This window comes from Eschscholzia californica, unplaced genomic scaffold (assembly GCF_041429995.1).
Source record: "Eschscholzia californica isolate CP2 unplaced genomic scaffold, dmEscCali1.0.p SCAF_1, whole genome shotgun sequence".
In the NCBI taxonomy this organism is placed as follows: Eukaryota; Viridiplantae; Streptophyta; class Magnoliopsida; order Ranunculales; family Papaveraceae; genus Eschscholzia; species Eschscholzia californica.
The window spans coordinates 46,406,210-46,431,672 of NW_028238198.1; the positions used below are offsets into that span (position 1 = coordinate 46,406,210).

General features: G+C 36.3%; 2 protein-coding genes and 1 long non-coding RNA gene across 3 annotated transcripts; 1 reads left to right on the plus strand and 2 right to left on the minus strand.

Annotated features, from left to right (window-relative positions):
- Positions 1 to 802: 802 nt before the first annotated feature.
- Positions 803 to 2,371, minus strand: LOC147567183 (uncharacterized). The gene is made up of 3 exons (XR_015237575.1): positions 2,125 to 2,371; positions 1,847 to 1,960; positions 803 to 1,167 (listed from the first exon to the last, which is right to left on the minus strand). It is a non-coding gene; the product is annotated as an uncharacterized LOC147567183 (long non-coding RNA).
- Positions 2,372 to 3,177: 806 nt separating this feature from the next.
- On the plus strand, positions 3,178 to 10,249 carry LOC147567184 (putative glutathione S-transferase parA). Its single transcript, XM_086653801.1, has 2 exons — positions 3,178 to 3,551; positions 8,589 to 10,249. Exons 1-2 carry the CDS (start codon positions 3,243 to 3,245, stop codon positions 8,925 to 8,927), a joined length of 648 nt encoding a protein of 215 aa, XP_086509927.1. The 5' UTR covers positions 3,178 to 3,242; the 3' UTR covers positions 8,928 to 10,249.
- On the minus strand, positions 9,459 to 19,656 carry DELTA-OAT (ornithine-delta-aminotransferase). The gene is made up of 10 exons (XM_086653800.1): positions 19,043 to 19,656; positions 17,412 to 17,520; positions 17,088 to 17,318; positions 16,408 to 16,567; positions 15,247 to 15,302; positions 14,716 to 14,868; positions 14,224 to 14,321; positions 13,987 to 14,067; positions 10,597 to 10,830; positions 9,459 to 9,796 (listed from the first exon to the last, which is right to left on the minus strand). Exons 1-10 carry the CDS (start codon positions 19,177 to 19,179, stop codon positions 9,649 to 9,651), a joined length of 1,407 nt encoding a protein of 468 aa, XP_086509926.1. The 5' UTR covers positions 19,180 to 19,656; the 3' UTR covers positions 9,459 to 9,648.
- Between the last annotated feature and the right edge of the window lie 5,807 nt (positions 19,657 to 25,463).

Consider the following 25,463-nt stretch of genomic DNA (forward strand, 5'->3'; position numbering starts at 1 on the left):
TGGGAAAGGGGAATAAGCAGGTCTGGTTTGAGGCCTTTGAAACACTAAAGTAGCGTTCTTCTTCATCCAATATTGAAATCCATTGGTATTGGTCTTTTAATGGATCAGATTTCTCTCTCTATATATAAATCGATCTAGGGTTTACTCTATTAAATTGAAATCCAATGGTATTGGTCTTTTAATCGATCAGATTTCTCTCTCTATATATAAATCGATCCAAGGTTTACTCTATTAAATTGAAATCAGGTTTTTACCATTCCCTCTCTTTACAAATCTTGATGATAGATCAGTATTTTGTCCAAACTCCGACAGCTTTGCACCAAGACTCAACTCTTTTCTTCCTATATTCTTCATCTAACTTGGTGAAGACTGAAGAAGATGGAGACAGAGAGAAAGATCGAGTGTTGTTTTTCGTTTTCTAATTTGAGATGAATATGATACAAAGGTATCCTAGTTTTAACATGTTTGTAAGATGTTTGATTTATTTACCCACAGAAATTTCAAGTTTGCCGTTTATTTATTGATTATGAGTTTAAAGATATAGGTTTGGATGTTTCAAACTCGAGAAAAATTGAAAATTGGTTGGTTAATACTTCAAAATTAGATCAATTACACCTAAAATCAAATGACAAATAGTTTCAAAATTAATAATAAGTGATTAATCGGTGTCCCAAACTCCGCTCAACTGAATAAAATCAACATAGTTCCATTATTCTTTTTGCTTCTGCAGAATATGGTGGCTGGACTTGTAATCAAGGAAGTTCCATCAACAAACTCTCTGAACTGAAAAAAGTCAATAAAGTTCCATCAACAAAATCTCTCAACAGAATTGCTTGCAGTTTACTTGAGTTTGTAAGCTCAAAACAAAGTCACTCGTAGTGTACAAACATTACTGAATTGCAAAAAAAAAAAAAGAATAACTCAATCTTTTATAGTATCACATTAAACAAATTCCTTCTCTGATTCAATGTCATTAGCCTTACGAGGATGTTGAGTGATGGGCCATATGTACCCTTGGGTGGTGGGTATCCAACTGTCACCAAATAACAGCTGCCTTGTGTAGGTCTGATCCTTTAGGTTCAAGAGTCTTTGCATGCTCCGAGGCTCTAAGTTTACTCTAGCCTGATCCTTTAGGTCCAAGAGTCCTTTGGGTCTCATCCCGCATTCCTGCGACAACAAAAGCATTTGGACATTATAACATGATCACAAAAGATGATATAACTTTCTTGTCAAATTCGAATGCACAATAACAAAAAGATAATTCATATTCTTTCATAACGACAGACTCCAATACACAGAACTGTTTCACTGAAACACATTTGAAATACTCATGAAATTAACTATTTGTTAAGCAATTGTATCTCAAAACAAGAAAACGTTACATATAAAGCCCATGATTCTTAAGTAGTTAAATGAAAAAAACAATACCAGTCTAACATAAAGTTTTCCAACATCAAAGTTGAACCAAATGCATAATTTTGTTCTCACATCTTCAAGCAAACTACATGACATTATAGTCCCATAAGATGACAACCAAAATAACAAATTTAAACCATTGACTATATCTAAACTAGATTTTCCGCAAGTTGTTATTTTCCTAAATTTATCAAAAGAGGTGCAAAAAACAACTTGATCTAACATAGCATTACAGTCATAATCATAAACATTCACATGAATCAATTTGGCAAGATTAGGGCAAAATCAATAAGAAAAATGAAAGATATTAGAAACTAAGGCAACTTCACCTTTGAGCCAATTTTGAACCTCTGTAGAACTACATCACGATTTTCATTCTCAGCCAACCAAAATTGATGAAAATCCAATTGGAAGTAGATAATGAACTTACCTGATGATGGAATCGAGCAAATCAAACTCGACAATGTGAATCGAGCAAACCCCAACTGAAGGAGCGAGGCGAACGGCTTATTCCCTGATGATGGAATCGAGCAAAACCCTAGTTCTGTCAAGATTCGAGCATAACCCTTTTAGAATCAAGCAAATGAAACTAAGAAAAAGAAGAACGAACTGGTCCTAAAACCTGAGAACTACTACCTAATAAAACCCTAGAATTTTACTAGGTTTTAGTTATGTTAATCGATTTTGAGTAAAGTTGGATGAACTTACCTGATGCCTGGGGTTGGAATCGAGTGAAGAAGAGGTATTTTTCGAGTGGGTTTGAACTAAAACCTAGCTGAAATCGTTTTTAGAGAATGAAAACTATTTTGCCCTAGCTGTTGGAGAAAGAGGGGATGGAGGGAATGAAATCCCGTGTTTTGCTTTTGAGTTGGAGAATGGACTCAACTGAAAAGGCTTCAAACTTGAGGGACCAATTTGTAAAATAAGCAAAACTGCCCTCTTCACTCTAAACACGTCAGGATGCTATGCCTGGTTGGACTGCCAACTCGGCTGGCCGGGATTCGGCCGGGAAAACCGCCGGGCATAGCATCATTTTTTGGATAAGATACTATAGTAATCTTTAACAAAAAAAAATATTGGCAGACATATCAAAAACTTATAAATCTATAAGCATCCAACCTCGTTTGTTTTTTTCTCTCTAACTTCTCATCCTTTACTCATTTCTCTGATTCTACTCTTGCTTATATTCTTTCTTCATGCATCAATTCAAGTTCTGAACACTATTTCAAGAAAAAAAAAGTTTAACTGACATTTATTTAGTGAAACCTAAATTCTAAAATCTCGACCATTGGACTGGACCTATCGGTACTTTCTTGTTAGCACACGGACCAACAAATTGATCTCTCTTGCCAGCACAAGCACAACACAGTATGTGAGTTAGCAATATTATTTCATTTTTTTTAGGTGCTTCTCAACCCTAAACTCTATTTTTGAACTTTGATGATGAAAATCCTAATATTTTTGTGGAATCCGCCCTTGTGATATGTGTCATATTCACATTGGTTTAACTTCCTAAGTTTTATTTGATTTAACTAATTAAATTTTTTTTTTTGTTGAGGAAACTAATTTATTATTTAGGATTCCAACCAAAAAAAAACTATTATTTTGGTTTACGGTATATGTGGCAATAACAGAACCTTTTGCGCCAGTCTGACACACTAAATGCCAAGATGATGCAAGCAATGACACCATCACTTTAGCTTGTGAGTGAAAGTCAATGAAATAAGTAATTTATAAGAAGATTCCTTTATTGACCTAGCCTGAAGTTGATTTCAATAAAAACCCTTTTAGTTTTTTAAGTTAATTCTTCATTCCCCGAATTCAGAATGGAAGATAATGAAGTAGTCCTGTTGGGTCACTGGGCTAGCCCTTTTGTAATGAGGGTTAGAATTGCTTTGGCAATCAAAGGTATCAAATATGAATTTAAGCAAGAAAATTTGATTCCTATGGTTTTGGAGTTGAACCCAGTTCACAAAAAGATCCCTATTTTGATACATAATGGAAAACCCATCTCAGAATCTCTTATAATACTTGAATATATTGAAGATGTTTGCAAAGATAAATCTCCTCTGTTGTCAAGTGATCCTGACCAGAGAGCCAAAGCTAGGTTTTGGGCAGAGTACATCAACAATAAGGTAATAAGATGCAGCACTAGTTTTATATTCTTCTTGTTCTTGAACTTTTGTTCTGTGTTTGTTTTTTTAATCTTCTTGTAGTTAAATTGCTAGTATACTAAGAAAGAACCAAATTTTGTTATTATTTTCGTGAATCCTCATTAGAGTAAGAAATGTATATGATTTTTTTTCCGCAAAATGGTAAGATTCGAATGCCAGTCTCTCCAATGGAAGGACATATGTATTATCACTCTACCAAAGTAGTCTTCGCACGACTTAGAGATTTTACAAGAAGGACATAGTATCATCCTTGTCCTCCAAAAGAATGTTCAAGTTTATAGAGGTGGCAAACTCATACTAAGTTCAAGTTACAGATATAATAGATTTTAAGTGAAACTACTACCCCGTGCCAAGAACATCGATCTTATAAGATACTGGTGAGAATAGTCTCACGTGGGAGAAATGTGATCTACTAACCAAAAATATAATGTCTAGATCTTCTTCCCTCATTATCAATTGGTTTTGAGTTGGATGACCATAAACTTAGCAGAAAACAACCCTTGAGTTATTTAGATGTAGATCGTGCTGGAAATGATTCAATAGTTACTTGTGAGGGGACACAGAGTGTGGTGAGCCACAATTTTAAATGGAGAGTGACCACTTGGTTGATGATGTAGAAACGCAGCGGAATTTAAAGGAGATGAATAAACTAAATAAGAATGATAAAATAAAGATTAAATAACTCTAAATACTCAACTTTATTAAAACTTCAAAGGGGGGTTTTTCTCTCAATCTGAGAATAATGGACAAACTAGATATCCTTTTATAGGATACTGGACTTTCCTAGATAGACTTGAATTAGACTTTCCTAAATAATTAAAATACTGCAACTGCCTAAATAACTAGACTCAAATCTGGACCTTTCCAATTATTGGAAATACTAAAATAACATAATTTCCTAAACCTAAATTCTCTAATAATCATACTAAAATTGGGACTTCCTAAAACTACTCTCCATGGCCGGTTGGCCCATGACCCGGTTTGGTCATGGAAATAGTCTCCACGCCGGGTGCCCCTGCATCAGCATCCCCTTCTTCCAAGAGGTTCGTCCCGAACCTTTTTTGAAGAGAATGTAGTTCCTCTGATCCATCTTCAATTGGTAATAACGTCACGATCTTCTTCTTCCATGGAAATTCATAAACATTCAAACGACCACGGTAAGTGACATCAACATCGGATTGCCATGGTCGTCCCAATATGATGTGGCATAAATCCATATCTGTGACATCACAATTAACTGTAGACAAATAAGAAGAACCAATAGAAAGATTAATAGTACACATGTGATCAACCCGTGTAATAGTACCCGACTGAATCCAAGCGGTTTTATACGGGTTTGACTTAATCATTGTAGTAATACCCAAGAAGTTGACAAGCTTTGTAGAAATTAAATTCTCTACACAACCATTGTCAATCACAATAGTACATACTTTATTCAGTATTGTTCCCCGTGTAACGAACAAATTCTTTCGTTGAGATAAATTCCTCTCGAAAGGTGTAAAAAGTACTCTCCGAGTGAGTAACATAACTCGATCACCGTTGTCTGGAATAGTGTTAATACGTTCCAATTGATCTTCATCTGAATCTGATTTCTTCTCTACAATATTTGCTTTACCGCAAGAGAGGCAAGCATTAGAATAGTGTCCTGTTTCAAAACAACGATAACACTTAACTGGTGGAGGTTTTTTATAAGGATTATCGGCTACAGATTTAGTACCCTCCTCCGATTGGTTTGATTGATCTAATTCATCCGGTAGAGTTCGAACTGCTTGACTTCTCGTACTGTGTCCCCGGAAGATGGAACGTGAATCTGATTCAAAAGACCGAGCTACACTGATACATTCAGAGACCGAATTAAAAGACCTTAGATTAACCAAATCTTTAATATCATTCCGAAGTCCGTCTTTGAATTTTTCTACTTTCATTGACTCTGAATCTGGGAGATTAAGTCTTGTAATTAGTCGTTGAAATTCCGAAGCATATTCCTCAACTGAACATCTTCCTTGACGGCAACGTAAATAATCAACGCACAATTGGTTCTCATAATCCGGAGGGAGGAATCGTGAGAACATTAATGATTTCAATTCTAACCAAGAAGAAATAGGAGGTAGGTGTAATAAACGACGATTTTCGGATTCCTGTTTCCACCAAGTAAGAGCAGTTTTAGATAAGTAACCAGTAACACAACGTACCTGTTCAGGACCTTCCACTTGCATAACATCAAAAAAAAATCTCGAGTCGTGAGACGTAATCCAAGAAATCTTCAATATTTATCGAACCATCATATGATGGTACTTCCATTCGAATACGGTACGATGAACTAGGGTTTGGACATTCGGTTTTGGTTGGTGGAATGTGGTGTTCACGTTCGGTTTGAGTGGGTTGGAAAACTAAGGGTGGTCGTTGGAGTAGGTTGATTGGACGGTTGATAGGTGTGGTAGGTTCTCGGGTTTGGGTATGGGTGAAGTTGGGTTCTCGGTTTCGGGTTAATGGATGGAGTTGTTCTCGGTGACGTGGGTGTGTGGTGTGGTCGGGTTGTTGAGGAAGGGTGATGGGCGTCTCGGGTTCATGTGGACGGCGGTGGTGTATAGGTGGTGTAACCGGATCATGAACTGTGGGGGTGTATCGTGGTTCGGTTTGGAGGTTGTGGTGGGTGTGATGAGGTTGATAGTGTGAGTGGGTTTCGGTTTGGTTAATAGGGTTTGGAGTGTATCGGGTGTACGGGTAAAGAAGACGGGGATCTTGGTAGGTTGTAATGGTTCCTAAAGGGGCGATTGGTTGGGGTTGGTTGGCACTGTTTCGGATGTTGGTTTGGGAGTTGGTGAGGAGATGGTGGTCGGCTGAGAAGTGGGTTTCGTGTGGTGGTCGATGTGGTGTTGTAGTTGGCTCGGGGAAGGAGAACGATGGTGGTGTAGACGTGTGGGTATAGGAGGGGTACGTAGGTGTTTGGAAAGGTGTGTTTTGTGAATAAGATGTGATGAAGGGTGGTGTAATAACCGGAGGGGGGTTGCTAATGGTGTGACCAAAGAGTGGTGTCGTGGGCTCGGGAGGAAAACCGAGAGGTGGAAATCGGGTGGTGTTGGTGGTAGTCGGTAGTTGTGAGGGTTGTTGAGTTGTGATAGTGGTGGGAGGTGGAGTTTGGTTTTTACACATACCTTCGAGTTGTTTGGAGATGATGTTGATGGAGTCGTTGAGTTGATCGAATCGTTGATCGATTTTATCGAATTTTTCTGTTGTTTCCTTTTTGTACTCATTGAAACCTTCTTCCAACTTTTTACCTGCAGATAGTCCTTCCTTAATGTTGTCCCATTCAGATGCAAAGGTTGGTGTTTTCTCCCTAACTGGTGTAGCGGTGATAGTAGTATTAACCATTGTGATAAAAGTGAAGAAGAGGGAAAAAAAATTATGGCTCTGAATACCACTTGATGTAGAAACGCAGCGGAATTTAAAGGAGATGAATAAACTAAATAAGAATGATAAAATAAAGATTAAATAACTCTAAATACTCAACTTTATTAAAACTTCAAAGGGGTTTTTCTCTCAATCTGAGAATAATGGACAAACTAGATATCCTTTTATAGGATACTGGACTTTCCTAGATAGACTTGAATTAGACTTTCCTAAATAATTAAAATACTGCAACTGCCTAAATAACTAGACTCAAATCTGGACCTTTCCAATTATTGGAAATACTAAAATAACATAATTTCCTAAACCTAAATTCTCTAATAATCATACTAAAATTGGGACTTCCTAAAACTACTCTCCATGACCGGTTGGCCCATGACCTGGTTTGGTCATGGAAATAGTCTCCACGCCGGGTGCCCCTGCATCAGTTGAAGAGGCCGATTGTGGGATATGTGGAGTCACTATAAACTCAGTCTATATAAACCCAGCCGCAACGTCTTATAATTTTGGTATAGATCTTTGTAGAGCTTTCTGGACAATATTACGTAAGTTTTGGAGAGTCATTTTGAGTCTTGTGGATCCAAAGTAATAATATGTTATGCTTGTTGGAGCGTATAGAGTTAAAGTATTGTCTTCTATAAAACATATATAAAACATCAACCGCTGGATCGTGCAAGACACAATCTAGGAAATGTAAGGTGTTGTCTTCTATACAACATCAATCGCTGGATCGTGGAAGACACAATCTAGGAAATGTAAGCAAAGATACGGAGATGTAATGTATGGCTTGAAGACATAGAGTCAAATTCTAAGCTCGGTTACCACTCTCATAAGTCAGATTTTCTTATATTCCTTTACTGGCGTTATTTGGGCGTGAAAAACCTAACTTTCAAGAAACTGAGATCCAGACACCAGTGCAAGTCATTGAGATGAGGGCTATTTGATCCTTTCTCAATTATATTTAGTATGAAAATATTGAATTCTGACCAACATTGTGTTGGAATAATCCACATTGGTTGTGGAATGGGTGGGGGTGAGTTTATAAATGTGGGAAAACCCTTACCTCTTGAACGAGCTTTTGGGGTGAGAGAAGCCCTAGACCACCTAACACTGGTATACCTCTTGAGCTAGCTTTGAGGGTGAGAGAAGCCTAAGGTCCAATAACTATTGAAGTTAGGGAGATTGTTGGAATAATCTCACATTAGTTGTGGAAGGAGCAGGTGTGACTTTATATATGTGGTAAAACCATTACCTCTTGAACTAGCTTTTGGGCTGAGAGAAGCGCAAGACCACCCAACACATTGAGCTCGAGCAGAAGGGCCTTCATGCGTATCTGGCACCTACAATTTATCCATTTTTATTTAAAAGAGGATGAAAAATAATTGATTATAACAAGAGGCGGTTTTAGAACTTCCCACCACCCATATGATAAACATTTTGATTTCTATAAATGCTCAGTTGAAAACACCCGACATTCCAACCCGGACTAGTCTCCATGTAGACTCAACACGATTGTTGTTATAGTAGCTAGATTCACCAAATTAATTTCTAGTTTACTTTGATATTGATTTATCTAATTTTTGAATATAGGCCTATGAAGAGACGGGGAAGAAAGTGTGGATGAGTGAAGGAGAAGAGCAAGTGAAGGCTAAAGAAGAGTTCATAGAAGTTTTAAAGGTGTTGCAACAAGAGCTAGGGGAGAAGCCCTACTTTGGTGGTGAGGAGATGGGGTTTGTGGATGTTGCTCTAGTCCCTTTCTATAGTTGGTTTTATGTATTTGAGATGTTTGGGAACTTCAGTGTAGAAGCAGAAACCCCACAAATGGTGGAGTGGGGTAAGAGGTGCATGGAAAATGAGGTTGTAGCCCAAATTCTTCCACAACCTGAAAGGCTCTATGAATTCATTTTACAACTGAAGAGGAGAAGCTAGAACTTCATAGAAAACTTCAAGGTATTAGGAGAGATTGGAAAAAAGATTTACTTTGGTGGTGAGAGACTAGGCTTCCTCGATGTTACTCTGATTCCATCCGCAGCCACTTTTACGCATACGAAATGTTCGGGAAGTTCAACATAGATGTAGAATGCCCTAAGTTTGTGGTTTGGCCGTTTGGGCAAAGAAATTTATGAAGAGAGAGTGTTTCAGTCTCTAACCGAACAAGATCAATGGATTCAAGACATCGGCTTAAGTCAAATGCACTTTTTGGAAATTTACTTTCTACCCTGCTACCTTACGATGTGCCTACATTTTCAGCTCAAAATCAATTGATTACATGCTTGGGTTACAATATTCTCGAGACAGACAGTGCCTCTGAATAATCTATTTCAAGAATATGGTACACCTACACCACGACAAAGTGGATCTCTAATAGCATCGAGGTCTGACTATCATCTGATTACTAACTGAATAGGCCTTGCTCATGTTTATGCCTCTCTTTCTACTTCCATACACTCAGAACAAAAGTTGTCTAGAAACGATTAGAAGCATATTATTAAAGAAAATGTGGAAGTATTTGTGTCCCCTAGATCCGTACATGCGAAAGGAAAAAGGTAAAAGTATAATGGCTCTGAGTTACAGAATTTAGGTTTTATTTGCTATCGAAGATAAAATGACTACTCTGAAGATATTTATCTTAAGATTGTATCTGTGGTAATCAGTAAGTGGTTCGGCCGCAGCGATCACAGACTTGAGAAGCTGGTGAATGGTTTGTTTCTGGCTTCTGCTTTTGTTTCTGCAACTTCGGAAGATCGAGCTCAAGAACATCAGACAATGCCTTGGAAGCTTCCTCAAGTTCATCACAACTACAAAAGGGAAGCAAGAGAAATAGGTTAAAGATTTAATAGCTTAGGGTTATAAAATGATGAACGAAGAAAATTACTAAATAAGTCCTCCCAACTCTCTAATGCCAAATCATACCATCTGCAGCACCAGAATAAAGAAACTCACAAAGAAATGAGATAGGTTGTTCTTATGTTTGTGGTCATCCAACTTGAGACTAATTGGCGACGAATGGAGAAGACCTAGACATTATATTCTTAGTTACTAAAATACCCCTTTCCATGTGGGACTATTCGCACAGAAAGGACATAGATGCAAGAAGCGAAAGCCTTGTTCATGATTTCAAATGTAAACATACTTTATAAGGCTATCACTTGTGAGAGAATATGAACTTTTGATGTGAACAGAGCACAACTAGCCAACGCCCATTTGAGGTGAATTTAGTCGCTTAATTATATTATCTTTACTTACTTTTAGATGTTGATGTCGAAACTTGGACTATGAGTTTACACCAACCATATTGGCATCAAACTATACCATAATTTCAGCTAACAAACTTTTTACCTTAATGAGTTTAGAGTCAAGTTCAATAATTATCCTTCTAAATCTTAATAAGTTCATGACTTGTCAAGAGAGCACCGACAAATTAGGACTCCCTATTTATTACTCATTAGAATTTAACCTCAATTAGTTGCGCGAAGGTATTCCAATCCTCGGCAAATTATCACCATAGAGTGTTTCATCGAAACTTTTTGAGAAAAGAAATGGATGGATCTTCAAATAAGCCGGAAAAATAAAATAATACTAAGAATTTCTGACTTACCTAATGCAGAGTGGAGGAGCTAAACGGATAATAGTATCGTGAGTTGGCTTAGCGAGGATTCCTCTATCCTTCAACTGGAGACAAATATCGTAAGCAGAAGCAGGGGACAACGCCTTGTTATTAAGCTCCACTGCATTGAGCAAACCTCTTCCTCTTACTTCCTTTATTATTTGAGGAAATTTCTTCTGAACTTCCATCAGTTGATGCCTAAATTCCTGTCCCATTTTACAAGCCCTGCGAAAAGTAAAGGAAATTACAATAATCAAATCAAAGTGCATTTAAATTAACTAGTCAAGTCTTGACCTGTAAATAATTTTTAACTTATCTAGAAAGTCTAGAAGTTCGATTATGCACCGAGATTTGGAGGAACACGAGAAACTACAAAGAGCTAAGGAATTTCTTTCTTTAGTGCTTTTGGAAGAAAATGTATGACAACTTAAAAGTACAATTTTGACGGTACCGAATCTGATGGAGACCATCTTCCTATTGGGCCTCACGGCCATGGTGATAGTGGGCCTCACGGTCAAGAAGCTACATTAGCGTAGTTTCTATAATTAAGTATTTAGGGTTTCCATAATTATGAGTCTTAGCAATCAAGGAAAGTATTATTAGTAGTTATCTTATTTCCTTATTTGAGTCTATTTAGGAAAGTACAATCTCTATATAAGAGAAGTCTAGTCTGTCTTTGTTAACCAGATCAGAGAATATTATCAACCAAGTTTATTATTATTCAAGTTATTAATCAAGTTTATTGTTTATCGTTATTTTATCAGTTTTATTTCGTTAGTTTAGTTTATTAACAATGGTGGATTCCATTACTTTTACGCTTCCGCAACACTCTACATCAGCTGGTATTCAGAGCTTGAAAAATCTGGGAACAAAAGATGAAATTTTTTTCATGGATACATCTCTCCTTGAGTGCTGGAAAATCTTTCCACCTTTAGATTGGGATCCCTTTCGAGATTCAAAACAATTTTATGTTGATCGAAAATATCCAGAAAAAATTAATACCGTTTCTAAAATTCCTCTATTCGACGGTCAATATCATATAAATTTTTGGATTAAACATATGGAAGATTGGTTCATAAACCAAGATATCCACGACGAAGATAAGGTTTTTCTCATCGAACAACATATGTCCGAAAGAATCTATGAACAATTCAATGCAATGCAATGGGGACTCATTAATCAAGGGAAAAAATTCGTAGACGATTGGACTACATTGAAAAGCATCTTCAGGTATGTTTTTCTTCCTTTAGATGAATATTTTTCATATGTGGAGACAAAGATTGAATCAAGTAGACAGTTTTCCAATGTTACTTCGGTCACCGTGTTCGATAGTATTGAAGAAGAAGTTCTTGACAAAAAGAACAAAATTTTCTCAATAACTGAGGAAAAAGAAGAACAAAGTGAATTATCCGAAATTCTTTCGACTACCATGGTCGATACTGTTGAAGGAGATTTTCTTGATAAAATAAATCCTAGTTTTTCAATAATGGAGGAAGAAAATTTCGATGAGACAGATCAAGAAGAAGAAATTCAACTGACTAACACAAGCTCGAATAAGTTGTTTGATCCATATATGATTCCGGGAGACGAATTAGTTGTGTCGAATCATAAAATAATTTCTCCTCTATTGATTTCTTCATGGCTTTCAACTTCAAAGAATCATACAAACGAATCTTCATGGCCATCCATTGTTTTTCCAAGAACAAGACAGGTTGTATATGTGACCTCTTTCGTCAAACTAAAAGACGACGGGCGATGTCGCAATTTACTAGACGTATCTATGTTGGTATTGCTTTTTTGAGTATCTTGGCAATATATGTTTCACATTATAATTGGTGATATTGTCAATATTTTTCTTCTTCGGATTTTCGTCAATTTTCGTGAAAAGTGGGAACTAAGGATTGCCTTCAAACTCGTCGCCGAAGTTACCTTCAACATCGCTGATATATATCCTCATTACTTGGACGATCCGCTTTATGACAACACCAACTTGGGGGCAAGTTGTTCCGCAGCGGGGGAGTATGATGGAGACCATCTTCCTATTGGGCCTCACGGCCATGGTGATAGTGGGCCTCACGGTCAAGAAGCTACATTAGCGTAGTTTCTATAATTAAGTATTTAGGGTTTCCATAATTATGAGTCTTAGCAATCAAGGAAAGTATTATTAGTAGTTATCTTATTTCCTTATTTGAGTCTATCTAGGAAAGTACAATCTCTATATAAGAGAAGTCTAGTCTGTCTTTGTTAACCAGATCAGAGAATATTATCAACCAAGTTTATTATTATTCAAGTTATTAATCAAGTTTATTGTTTATCGTTATTTTATCAGTTTTATTTCGTTAGTTTAGTTTATTAACAATGGTGGATTCCATTACTTTTACGCTTCAGCAACAATCTACATCAGAATCATAACCCCGTGAAGTACGTTTGAAAGTTATTTCACTTCAGCTTTCAAGTGAGAACATAGTTTAAGCTGCATGAGGGGGATTAACTCAGTGGAAGCTACAAAAAGTGAGAACTGAATGAAGTAACACAACTTCCATTGGAAAGCGGCATCTGTTACAATGGTCTTAACAACAAATCATGTTTACTCTGCTAAAACCAGATTAGTTATAATCCCAATTAGTGTGTGATTAAAGCTTAAGACCATGCGTTTATAGTTTAAATGGTGTAAGGTACATCAAGTACTAAGTCCCTCATGCACCATAGCAGTGGCATTCTATTAAATAAAGGCAAGTGTAGGTGTTTTAATTGCTTTTGATCAATAATCGTCAAAAACCTTCTAAAAACTTCTGGATTGGCATCTCTTTTAGCCCGAAATCCTATCTAAACCTCTCCCTCCATCCAAGGAATGAAAATTTGGTTGCGATGGAAATTTCGGTAGGCATGTAAATGGAAATACTTCGACCGAATATTCCGAAATTATTTTCTTGACAAACCATTGTTAAGAGAAATTTAGTACAATATCGGTTTCGATGGAAATTTCGGTAGGCATGGAAATGGAAATATTTCAGTTCAAAGGAAAGCATAATTTTCACATGTACATCTTTGTAGAAGTTATGAACATGTCTAAAGGTAAGTAATATGTTTACAGGTCGCCATTTACATATGCTGGTTTCTCCTCTATATAATCTTAAGTTGCATCTTATGTAATCCTAGGTACAAAGGAATGGTTTCAGCTTATAGTATAAACTGTAATTAGGGTTCATTAAGGCTAAGACCAGCTCTAATTTACGTTTTAGAGGCTGAAAATTCAGATACTAATAAGTTATAAATATTTCAGTTGGCACAAGAAATCAAGCAAGAAGCAGCAATGTTCCGAAGGAAACAGCAGCAAAATTCAGATACTAATAAGTTCCTAATGATACATAGATATCATACCTTTCGGTAAGACCTTCATCTCTGATGACATCCAGTGAGGCAATAGCAACTGCACTTGCCAAAGGATTTCCACCAAAGGTGCTGAAAATAATCAAATCAGAAACTATGCATGAGCGGAAGACAAAATTTCTTTAGATAAAGTGGGTTTTATAAGCAGCTTGCTAGAAGCATATTTGAACGAAAAAATCGTCTAAAATTGATTTGAGAGCTTCAAAATAATTGATTTAAGAAGGCAACCTTCCATGTTCTCCTGGCTTTATGCATAGCATTACATCCTTGTCTGCAAGAACAGCACTCACTGGTATGACTCCAGCACCTAGTGCTTTCCCTAGTATCTGAATATTTCACGGAGACGGATTTATTAGACATCCAATATGGCTTCAAATTGTTCAACAACAAAAAAAAAATGGCTTCAAATTCAGCTCTAAACCACCGAAATTTAATAACACTAAACATGGTAAATTGAAAGTAGCCAAGTTGATCGTAGGAATGAACCTGTGCCTATGAGACCTTACCAAACTAAATATAAAACCTAGAATTTAATACAAAATCCAAACAACAGGAAACAGATATCAGCAAGAATTAAGGAAACAAAATGAGCAAAAAAGATAGGCCGTTATGATATGTTCGTTCATGTAAATGCCTATCAAAAGGGAAGCAGTTAATCAAATGAAACTAGTAATGTAAAATAGTTGTTCCAGTAATAAATAAAATGGAACAACTTCTTACCACCACATCTGGCCTGATATTTTCCCATTCACATGCTAGCACTTTTCCCGTCCGTGCTATACCAGTTTGTATTTCATCCGCAATCATTAGAACGTTGTATTTTGAGCATAGGTCGCGAACTTTCTTTAAATAGCCATCAGGTGGAATTATAACCTAGAATAAACAGTAAAAAGCATTATCCTCAATTCGTCATAATTTGTATGAATTGAAAGACATATAACGGTAGGATGGAAACAATACACTCTGTCTGCATAGAACACTTCAAGGGTTCAACCATCATTCATCAGTTCAACCATTTAGAAATTCTTATGGCAATAAATCTCAGTAGATTAATTTCCAACTCTGGACATCATGAATTTGGTGAAAAGATACATTCGACATTTCTGATTTTAAATTACATTTTTGAAATTAATTGATAAGAGAACTTGGGTTTCGACAAAGTATCAGAACCCAACCCGGTGATTCGAAATAATTCTGTTTACAAATGGATTGAAAATAATTCTTGAAGAATGGATAAGTAAGCAAACATACCCCGGCCTCTCCTTGAATAGGTTCAAACAAAAATCCAGCAATGTGATCTCCTTTTTCTGCATCAACAAAAACAAAAAATTAATTAATTTTCCAAGAAAATGAAATACCAATACTACACTTCTAACTACGATAGAGTTGAATGGGGGAGAAAGCCAGGACAACTGACAACACAAACTATGTTAGCAACAGATTGTCATATACTTGCAGGGTAATTGACCCATAAACAGTTTTAATAATTACATAAATGAAAACTAGGGAATGAAAATCGGCTCAAACACATAAATATAACACTCGTTAATTCCATTGGACAACTAAAAAGAAGTATAGAAGGATAGTTTTGAGCTATGAAGAAAAAGTCGGGATTAATCCCCGAGTACACCCCGACTACTCCTCAGTCCCCATCTTGCCGACTCGACTAGGAGCCAAAACCCTAGTCCCGTGGAATTCCGAGTAAATCCCCGACTTGGTCCGACTAGGACCAAGTCGACTAGTCGGGCCAGTCGGGATTATTTAGCTGAGCCTTTTTTTCTTTTGCTCAAATCGACAAAGGTGGTTTAGGATTTGCTCATTCAGCTTTTCACCCTTCCTCTCCCCTCCAAATATCATTATAACCAGATTGAAGTAATTTTGAAGTTTTCTTGCTCTCCAAACAAGATTCCAAGTTTCTCCATCTTCTCAATCTTTTTTTACTATTTCTTTTTAGAACCCATATTCTACTCTTTTTCTCTATAAACTCAAATAAATGTTAGTTGTTAGTGTTTTATACTTCATTAATGTTGTAGAACTTGTTGATAATTATATGTGTGCTTCTTATGGATGAATTTTTAGTGTTTATACTTCATTAAGACCAAATACTTATATTTATACCTATATATAATTATATATTTATATTCTACGACTACTCCCGTGGAAATACGACTAGTAGCGACTATGCCTAGTCCCAAGTCCGCCGACTAGTCTCCCTTGCCGACTTTTCCAACATAGGTTTTGAGGGTATACATGGAACCCACAGGCCACTACTACAGAGTACATCCGTTTGGATGTCAGACATACACATTTCTTTCACATGGATATTTAAGGTCAACGAACAAAGAATCCCAAATATACATAAACTACAAAAGAATAATTAACACCAAGGCGGATTTTATGTCCCACTCATACCTTTAAAGATTTCCTCAAGTGCATGTGCATCGCCAAAGTCGACTTTAAGATGCCCAGGCAACAGAGGCCCAAACCCATGAGTTGCGTCATTATCACAGCTCATTGAAATAACACCCAATGTTCGTCCATGAAAGCAGCCGCAACATGAGACGATGATAGCCTGCACATTTTTTTTGTCAGAAATAGAGCGGTGAATTGGCTTGCAGACGATCTAGGACGCCCATTTGGTGCTTACAACTAATAAAGCACCAAGATTAGGTAACTAAATATTCGGAAACGTAGAAGCACCAAGTAAATTATGTGATAAAGGTTCAACTAAACCTGACTAAACCAGAGATGTAGTTATTAAACCTCAAAAACCAACGTCAGGAATCACCAAACTTTTCAATTAATTAAACTTTAGAGAGTTGTTAGCGGGCACACACATACACATGCACATACATATAGCAGTTTACCGCAACTAAATCATGGATGGTGTAAAAAAGCTTCAGCTAAACCTGCAATGCTACATGAAATAATGTGAAAGAGAAAATAGAAGATAATTTTGTATTATCCGTTCACCAAGATCCAGCAACTCATAGTATAACGGTCCATACATAAAAGCAGCATGGTGAAATTACTACCCACTAGAAATGGATATGATCTTTTAGTATGGTACTAAAATGGCTTATGTTTCTTACCTCATTCTTTGGAATATTTTTCTTCTCGTAACCCCACTTTCTCGCTAGCTTCAGTGCTGTTTCTACACCTTCAGCCCCAGTGTTCATTGGTAGAACCATCTCATAGCCAAACATGCTTGTCAAACGCTCTGCTAGTACTGGAAATTTATCATTATAGAATGCTCTCGAGCTGAGAGTGAGCCTTTCTGCTTGCTCAACTAATGCTTTCATGACCTTTGGATGGCAATGTCCCTGCAGAGCAAAAATCATGAAATAAACATGAAACTGCAGATATATTTTCAACTTTAAATGAGAAAGTAAGTATTAAAAGAAGCCTATTTTAACCTGATTGACAGCAGAATATGCCGAAAGAAAATCAAGATATTTGTTGCCTTCGGGATCCCAAACACATGATCCTTTTGCATGTGAAAATACCACAGGGATCGGGTGGTAACTGCATTACGTCCAGATTGAAAAAAACGAATGAGTTGGAAGATACTAATAAGTATATGGAAGAGGAGGCAATCAACATTGAGTAGAAAATTTATAATAAGGGAAGAAACAAATCTGTCCAATAGAAAATTTCGAACTTTGTTGGTACAGTATCCAAATTTATGTTGCTTCCTATGGATAAGAGGTCACTGGAGGCTCACATAGAAAGTACTCCAACATATATTAGCAGGTGAAATGCAGTAACTTACCACCGAATATAAGAGTTTACCAAACCAAACAAGCTAATTACTTCTGTTCTCTGATAATTCGATAGCCGTGTAAGAAACAGGCAGCAGCATGCACACTTTCCAATTTAAAAAGATGGAAAAAGAAACTATAGGATCTATGTCAAACTAAAGATGATCTTGTATAAATTTCATTCAATAACGTCCACCTTAATGCAAGCACCAACTTCTCAAGTTTAATGACAAATTACGAACTTATCTCCCCCACGGACTCAACCTAGTTGAGTGATAACTTCTAAGTGGTGAATGTGAAAGAGAACTCCTGAATTGGTCAAATAAACAATTACAACCAACATTTTTTTGACAATGGGGTGTCAGGCAACAGATTTCATTAGCCTGACGTGAAAAGCATAAAGGCCCATAGCATCGTTTAGTAGAAATTCAAAGACTTCAATTCAAGATAAGAAATTCTCCGTTTTTAGGAACTGCTTACCATTTAGCGTGGGGGATGTTTCATGAAGTTATAAACATTGAGCTGAGACATATATCTAATCCAAATTTAAGGAAATTGTGGAAAACGGCAATAATGACAAAAAAATTTCATATGCATTTTCCAAAAGTATGGTGTTACCGAGTTTGCCTTTACTGAAGTTCACCAAAATCTGGAACCGAGTTTAGAATATACGATTCAGAACACATAACCAAAGACGAAAATGCGAGGATCTTTCAAACATGTATCAACAATTTAAGTTTGATGTTGCCTTTAAGGATTGTCTAAATGAAGTATTTTTTTCGAGTATCCGACTCATATCAATACAAAAATCAGCCTATTCCCCAAACCCTCAAACTTGCTCAAATTCCAAAAGTGGTGGAACTTAACATATTACCTGAAGGCATAAGTTAGGAGGAACCAATAAACAAACCAAACACATGAAACAGAAGAAACAAACAAATCACAGATACCAAAACATAGAAGAAAAATGATAGAAGGCGCTACAAAAGCATACCTATCCCAGACCTAATCAAGACCCATGGAGAGTGAAAAAAGTTTATTAGAGAGAAAGAGAGTTGGGTTTACAATAGAGACGGGTGACTCGTCTAGGTCTAGAGTAGGTTTTGACTCGTACCCTTTGATATACAAAGAATGTATGATATAACAAAACCAAGTAATAGTACCAAAATATAAAGAATTACAAAAAAAAGAAAAGGAATAAACCCAATAATCAATATATCAAAATAATCAAGTAATCAATACATGATGAAGTTGATATTAATATCTAGAGAGAGAGAGAGACTAACTTGTGAGCACTGTACTGATATTCAAGATTGATGAGATGTTGAGAAGAAGAAGGGCTTCCCTGAGGAAGAGCACTGAAACTCCTTTTTCCCTTACTAATATTTTTCAACAAGTAACTTAAAGATCTCTTAGTTGCCATTAATTATATCTGAGGAAGAAATTATAATGATGGTGATTACTCTGTTTTTCACTTCTCTCTTCCAACCTCAAAAAAAAAAAAACTAAAACTAAAACCAGAACCAGAAGAGAAATTGTGGGTGTTTCGAAATTCTTAAACTTTATGGCTTCTCTGTCAAAAAAATTTACAGGGTTTGATTAGATTTTTGGGAGTCGAGTTTTTGAATTATTAATTGCATATCTTCTGAATATACCCGTGATCTAACTGAACCAAGTAAATTCCAAGGATACAACATCATCAACCAGGCAATTATAGGAGTGAACAAACAAACTACTTTTAGGAATTCGAGACTTGTTTATGTTTATCCTCATAGGTCTTTATGGTTTATACGCAATACCTTCTCCTCGATAAGTGGGCACAAATTTCCTACTAATTCAACAAAGGGGATGCTAGATTTACAAAGGAACATGACAAAAGAAAGTTTACCGGTGATGTGGCAGCAGTGATATTCATTTTCCATCGACCTAGATTGAGTGTCCCATTGGAGATGCTCTTACTCCAAAGTTTTTATCTTGGGTCGTGATTTAACGAGCTCGAGCTAAGGGGGAGTACACCTGGAAATATGTCGAGGGAGTCCCCCATCATCGTTGTTAAGACAAAGGTTATTTCTCAGATAGCCTCCAATTTTGTGACCAGTTTCCTGCTTAGCCCCATACTTTATCAAAAAATTAAACTTTCCTCTCTCTCGAGATCTGCGAATTTTTAGTAAAGTAGGGGGATAGGCAGAAAGCTGGTCACAAAGTTGGGGGCTACTTGAGAAATAACCCTTAAGAAAATCTACCCCACATCCTTTAGTAAGTCCATTATTAGTTAGAGCTAAGTTCCTCCTTGATTTAAGGGATAACTAACACCTAAAACATGGGTCATCTAAATACCCTTAATCACAAAACTGCCCTTGCTCCACACTACATGTACGAAGAATTCATTACTTATCTTCAATAAAATTTTACATACGCTTATTTTTATCTAGACCCGTCAAAGCTACTTGTCTAATCTCATAAGATACATGATACATTTTTACCACCAACGAAATTATGCATATGCTTATTCTCCAACCCAAATTCCGACTACCACCGTCATCAATTTTTCTTATTTTCTTCTTCCTACTCTACTTCCATCACCACCACCTCCATTTATCTGTCTTCTCTCTTTTCAACAGTCTTTCCCTCTCTCTTTTTTGTTGTTCTCTCACTCTTTTTCTCCTATCTCATAGTCTATATTTTTGTATGTGTCTCTCTGCCTCTCTCGTTCGCTATATTATTGGTTCGTCATTCCTACTTGGTTCATCATTCGTACTCATTTTTCTACTTGGTTCATCATTTTTCTATCCTCTTTCTCTTTCTTCTTGTTATTATAATGTATACATGAGTTGGAATGATGAACCAAGTAGAAAAATGAAGAGCGTGCGAGACTGTCAGACTTAAGTTATTGAGCGAAGATAAATTATTCCTTTCGTCTTCTCGATGTCCTTTTGCCACTGTAGTGCTCTAAAATTGATAGTAAATTCATGGATTTATGATGTGAATCCATCATATCTAATGTTGATTACCATTTATTTGGATCTCATGTCATTTGCTTGTTTCTTCTAGCATCTTCTTAAATTGCATGTATCCCAAAAATTAATCTCTCAAGAACTACCTAATTTCGAACAAGATGTTTCAAGGAGAAGATCTTAGAAAAGCATAAAACATCTTCTACAAAATATCTTTCAATATTTGCTTGCTTTTTCCAAATCAGTTGGCACTCAAGAAGTTTGATCTATACTAAATAAGGTTATCCGCCATCACTAAATAGAGGAATCCGACGAAGGGATTCCCTTCGCCGGCAAACTACTGGCGGGTTGAGAAGCGTCTGTGGAGAGAGAAAATGGTTAGAGAGAAAGAGATTAAAAGGTTATAATCTCTCATTTTACTCCAAACTTTTAACTAAAGATACTTAGTGTTGGGTGTAATTTCTAATTTAAGATCATCGTCAATGCAAGACTCAATCTTGTAATCTTAAGTGGTGGCACCTACGATTTTAGAGTTCTTTTTTTTTTTAATAGAAAACCCCTTTCCAATACAAAACTCAATTGAGATCTTAAGATGATGTGGAAGCATTTAATTTTGAGATGTCTCAATTACAAATCCTATTTTTGAGATCTCTTTTGAGAATCATAAGTGCCATAGTCATCAAATTAATTTTCAGACCAATAACCTTTATTTCTCAACCACTTTTTCAATTAAATGTATGTGTGACAGGTGTAACTATTAGAGATTTTTGAGTGTTGCATTGAAGAAGGACTTAAGTTAGAGACAATCAATTCAGCCATATAGGAAAAAGAAACTCAATTGAGACTTGACACATAAGTTAATTGGAGTTTTTTTCTTTTTGAGTTTTGCATTGAAGATGCTCTACGAGGTAGGGTGGCAATTTGGACCGAACCAACGGGTTTCCGCCCAAATTTGTCCTTGATGGAACGGGTTTTATCGACCCGTTTATTAATCGGGTCAGTGAAGGTGTAAAGATAAAAACATGTATTGGGTTAGGGAAGGGTTTGAGATAAGATAGTAAAACTTGTCCCACCAGATTAATTAAGTTTTTTTTTTGAAAATTGATTACGATCAACGATAGTCATTACATTTGGCATTGATACATCAAAGATGTGATAAACTCGATAACTGCCCATACAAACTCTTACAAGAGCGGATCTATAGTCCAACTAAACTATGGCCTAAAGCCCAACTACATTATTTATACCCTAATAATCTCAATGCAAATAACCAAAGATTCCACCTTCTCTGTGCCTCGAACCTGGAACCTCCAGGAATTTTCGGAGTTTATGTCAACACCTTGGAACCACTTGGGCTACCAACTGTTGTCACCAGATTAATTATGTTATACATTATATATAATATGTTTCTAAAACTTTTTATCTTGTATTATCAATTTAACTATTTCATATCTTATATTATGTAATTAGTTGTAGTATTTATAGATAAAATCAAAATCTTCTAATATTTAGTTTACATTATTTTGATTTAAAATAACTTATTTGAAAAAAATAATAATAAATTACGTTTAAATCCGACCCGCCCCACTATGTTTAATGTGTAAACTAAGTGGGGCGGGTCGGTAACAGTTAAGCAACTTTTAATCGGGGCGGGTATGGTAATCAAATACTCACCCGATTAACTATTGGGGCGTGTACGTTTTTATCCGTTTACTAACGAGACAGACTTGGGGAAAGGGGTACCCCGTCCCAAACCTTCCCAGTTAACATCGCTACTTAGAGGGTGTTTGATTTTTTTTCACTTTCACTTAATAAGTGTAGACCGACAATTTTAAGTTATCTGTTTTTTCACTCATTAAGTAAAAATCACTTGTAAGTGGTGGCAAAATAGGTGCAACTAAAAAGACATTTTAATATTTCTCTTAATATGATAATGACTAATATAATCATAGCTAAACTGAAAATCTTAAACAATTGATGCGTACAAAATCATTTTATGATTTTAGCCGGGAGTCTCTCCCTACATCACTCATTATTCACCTAAGTTTTTCTCCTAAAACTTTTTTAGCTCTCCTCCTTCACTAATCATGGAACAACTCAAACTCCATTATGCAATGAAAGTTCTTTTTACTTCTATTCTTAATTGTTTACGGTTAATATTTTAGACACAAAGTATTCATAAACCTTAGCTAAACCTTAGTGAATTAGTAGAAAATGTTAATATTTAACTACTATAAGGCCAAAATAGATACTTACTAATTTTTATAACATTTAGAAATAATATAAAAACAAAAGGCGAACACTTAGAATCGAGGGAAAACAAAAGATATAACACTTACAATTAATATCATTTAGTAAGTGGTAGCACTTATACGATCCGCAAATCATTGAGGACCATCTATCAAATCTGAAAGATATGCAATTAAAGTAAGTTTTTTTCACGGTCATCAAAGCGTGATTTTATCTAAGTGGTGCTTCTTTATCGGATCATCTCAATTGATCATCTTAGTCAGTCAACCGATTCTATGTAAATATATTAGGTTCTCCTTAACCAATCATCGAAGGTTCAACTTCCAAACTCAGATTTTGAAGACTTTGGGGCATAAAGAAAAGTCTTATACCCCGAATATTTTTTGTACACTCAAATGAATCCTCATTTTTTTATTGCAAAAATACCCTACTGACTTGAGGTTCAGAGAGGTTTATGAACTTTTTTTGCAGGTTATGTCCCCAAATCATTATGTTTTAGACATCATCAGTTCGGCGCTAGAATGAAGACAAACTCTAGCAAAAATCTTCAACGTTTGATGCATCGAACCTTATACCCCTAGATTCGTCACATAATCTATCACTTACGATCCAATTATCGTGAGCTCACCGTGTCTGCAGAAGAAGATTTAGCGACAGAAATCACGCGCCTAAAAGATGAAAAGAAAAGTGTGATGCAGATACATGTTTATCATGCAAATCTCTCTCCTAAAATTGTAGGAAGAGATGAGCCAATTGAAAAACTTCAAAGAAATAGAAAAAGGGGGGAATCCCTCCAATCCATTGTCAATTCTATTCACTACTCTAGCAGGTAAATATACTCTGTTTATCGAGAACGATAAGAATATGGAGGCCATAGATAAGCTACGACAAAAGCAAAATAAAGAAGTCGAGAAAAATAAGCAGGGGACAAGAGTGAAAGAGTTCAAAATGATCACGATGGTCGTCGTTGTAGTCAAACAAGAGAGAACGGAAATAATCCCCCTCTCCTTTCCGATACTAGAAATTAATGCAGAAAAGTGTAAGGGGCTGAAATCGAGGGTCAAGCACTCAAAGGAATCAGGTGTGTAACTGGACGTTAGACTATTACTCGTAATTATTTTATAGGCTCTAGCAATATTTTTGGGCTTTAGCCTGTCTAACAAGAAACAAAAAACACGTTACTATAAGATCGATGGGGACACTAGAGTGGTGCCACCCGAAGAGACTCTGATAACCAAGCTAGTAAGTTTGCTTAATAAAGGGGAACAACAAAAAATAAAATCAGAATTCGAACAATAAATGTACTTAAGTAGATTAACGAAAGTTATTTGTAAGGAGTGATCGTCACGACAGAAGGTGATATAATGAAGTGTATGCTATTGTCTAATTCTTTGCTCGTCAGGAGAGACAAAGTGATAAACTACATACACCTTTTGGTTGCCAAACGAGATAAAATAATAGGACGACCATGGGCCAACCAGCATAGGGGGCGTGCCCTTCGGGCCCAAAATGGAAGGCCGCACCATTAGCAGACAACTTGAGGAGTTCATCCGAAGGTTGTCGAGTATGGAGAGGTATGAAACCACCAAGAAATTAGTAAGACTGCGCCTCGAGGAAGGAAAACCAGTATGCCCTCATGTTCGGCAAATGATTGAACTCATTGCGAAATTAGAAGAGCTAGGTTATCCAATTAGCTTAGAAGCGACTAACGATATCATCCTTTGTTCACTTCGTAAAGGGTTCGATCTATTCCAGATGAACTACGACATGAATGGATGGAATAAGCCCTTAGAGGAGCTTGATGCAATGCTTCAGGGAACCGAGCAATTTATAGCAAAGGTAGAACCAAAGAATGAGATTCTTGTGGTTCAAGAGAACAAAAGGCAGAAGACGAAACTTGCGTTCAAAGGGAAAGACAAGAATGCTAAATCTAAGAAGAAAGTTTCCCTTTCTGATGCTAGATGTTTCTACTGTGATGGCAAGATCCATTGGACAAGAAATTGCCTTAAGTTCTTGGAAGACACGAAGAATGGAACAGTAGCTTCCACTTTAGGTATTGGCGGTTAATTTATCAAATACTGAAAATTTTCCCATTCTATGAAATACCTAATGCCCTATCATTATGAATGTAAAGGAACAACATTAAACTAAGTCTTTGGCTAAAGGAGAAGAGATCCAAGATGGAGCAGAAGCCAAGACTCTTAAGGATGCTGAAAGGGATAAAAAATCTTCTTTAGGCACTAATCTAGATTAATTTGTTTTTCTAGTTAGACATCATCACTGTACTATGTATTACAGAGAATCAATAAAAGAGTTTAGTTCTTAAATTGAGATGTCTTAAAGGTGCTAAATTAACAACATATACCGAAAGATTTTAAACTTGGTTATACCTGTAAAAGAAACACATAAGGATGTGATGAACGAGATGTCCTTCGACCAAGGATGCAGTGCGATCATTTGTCGGAAAGGACAATTTATGAGAAGATCATCAAGTCCAGATGAT

Excerpts from the sequence above, each read along its gene's own strand:
- LOC147567184 (XM_086653801.1), top strand. The coding sequence starts at position 3,243 with ATGGAAGATAATGAAGTAGTCCTGTTGGGTCACTGGGCTAGCCCTTTT. Across the intron at positions 3,552-8,588 it reads CAGAGTACATCAACAATAAG|GCCTATGAAGAGACGGGGAA; the intron begins GTAATAAGATGC and ends TTTTGAATATAG.
- DELTA-OAT (XM_086653800.1), bottom strand. The coding sequence starts at position 19,179 with ATGGCAACTAAGAGATCTTTAAGTTACTTGTTGAAAAATATTAGTAAG. Across the intron at positions 17,319-17,411 it reads CATATTCTGCTGTCAATCAG|GGACATTGCCATCCAAAGGT; the intron begins GTTAAAATAGGC and ends TTTGCTCTGCAG. Across the intron at positions 10,831-13,986 it reads GATGAAGGTCTTACCGAAAG|GGCTTGTAAAATGGGACAGG; the intron begins GTATGATATCTA and ends TACTTTTCGCAG.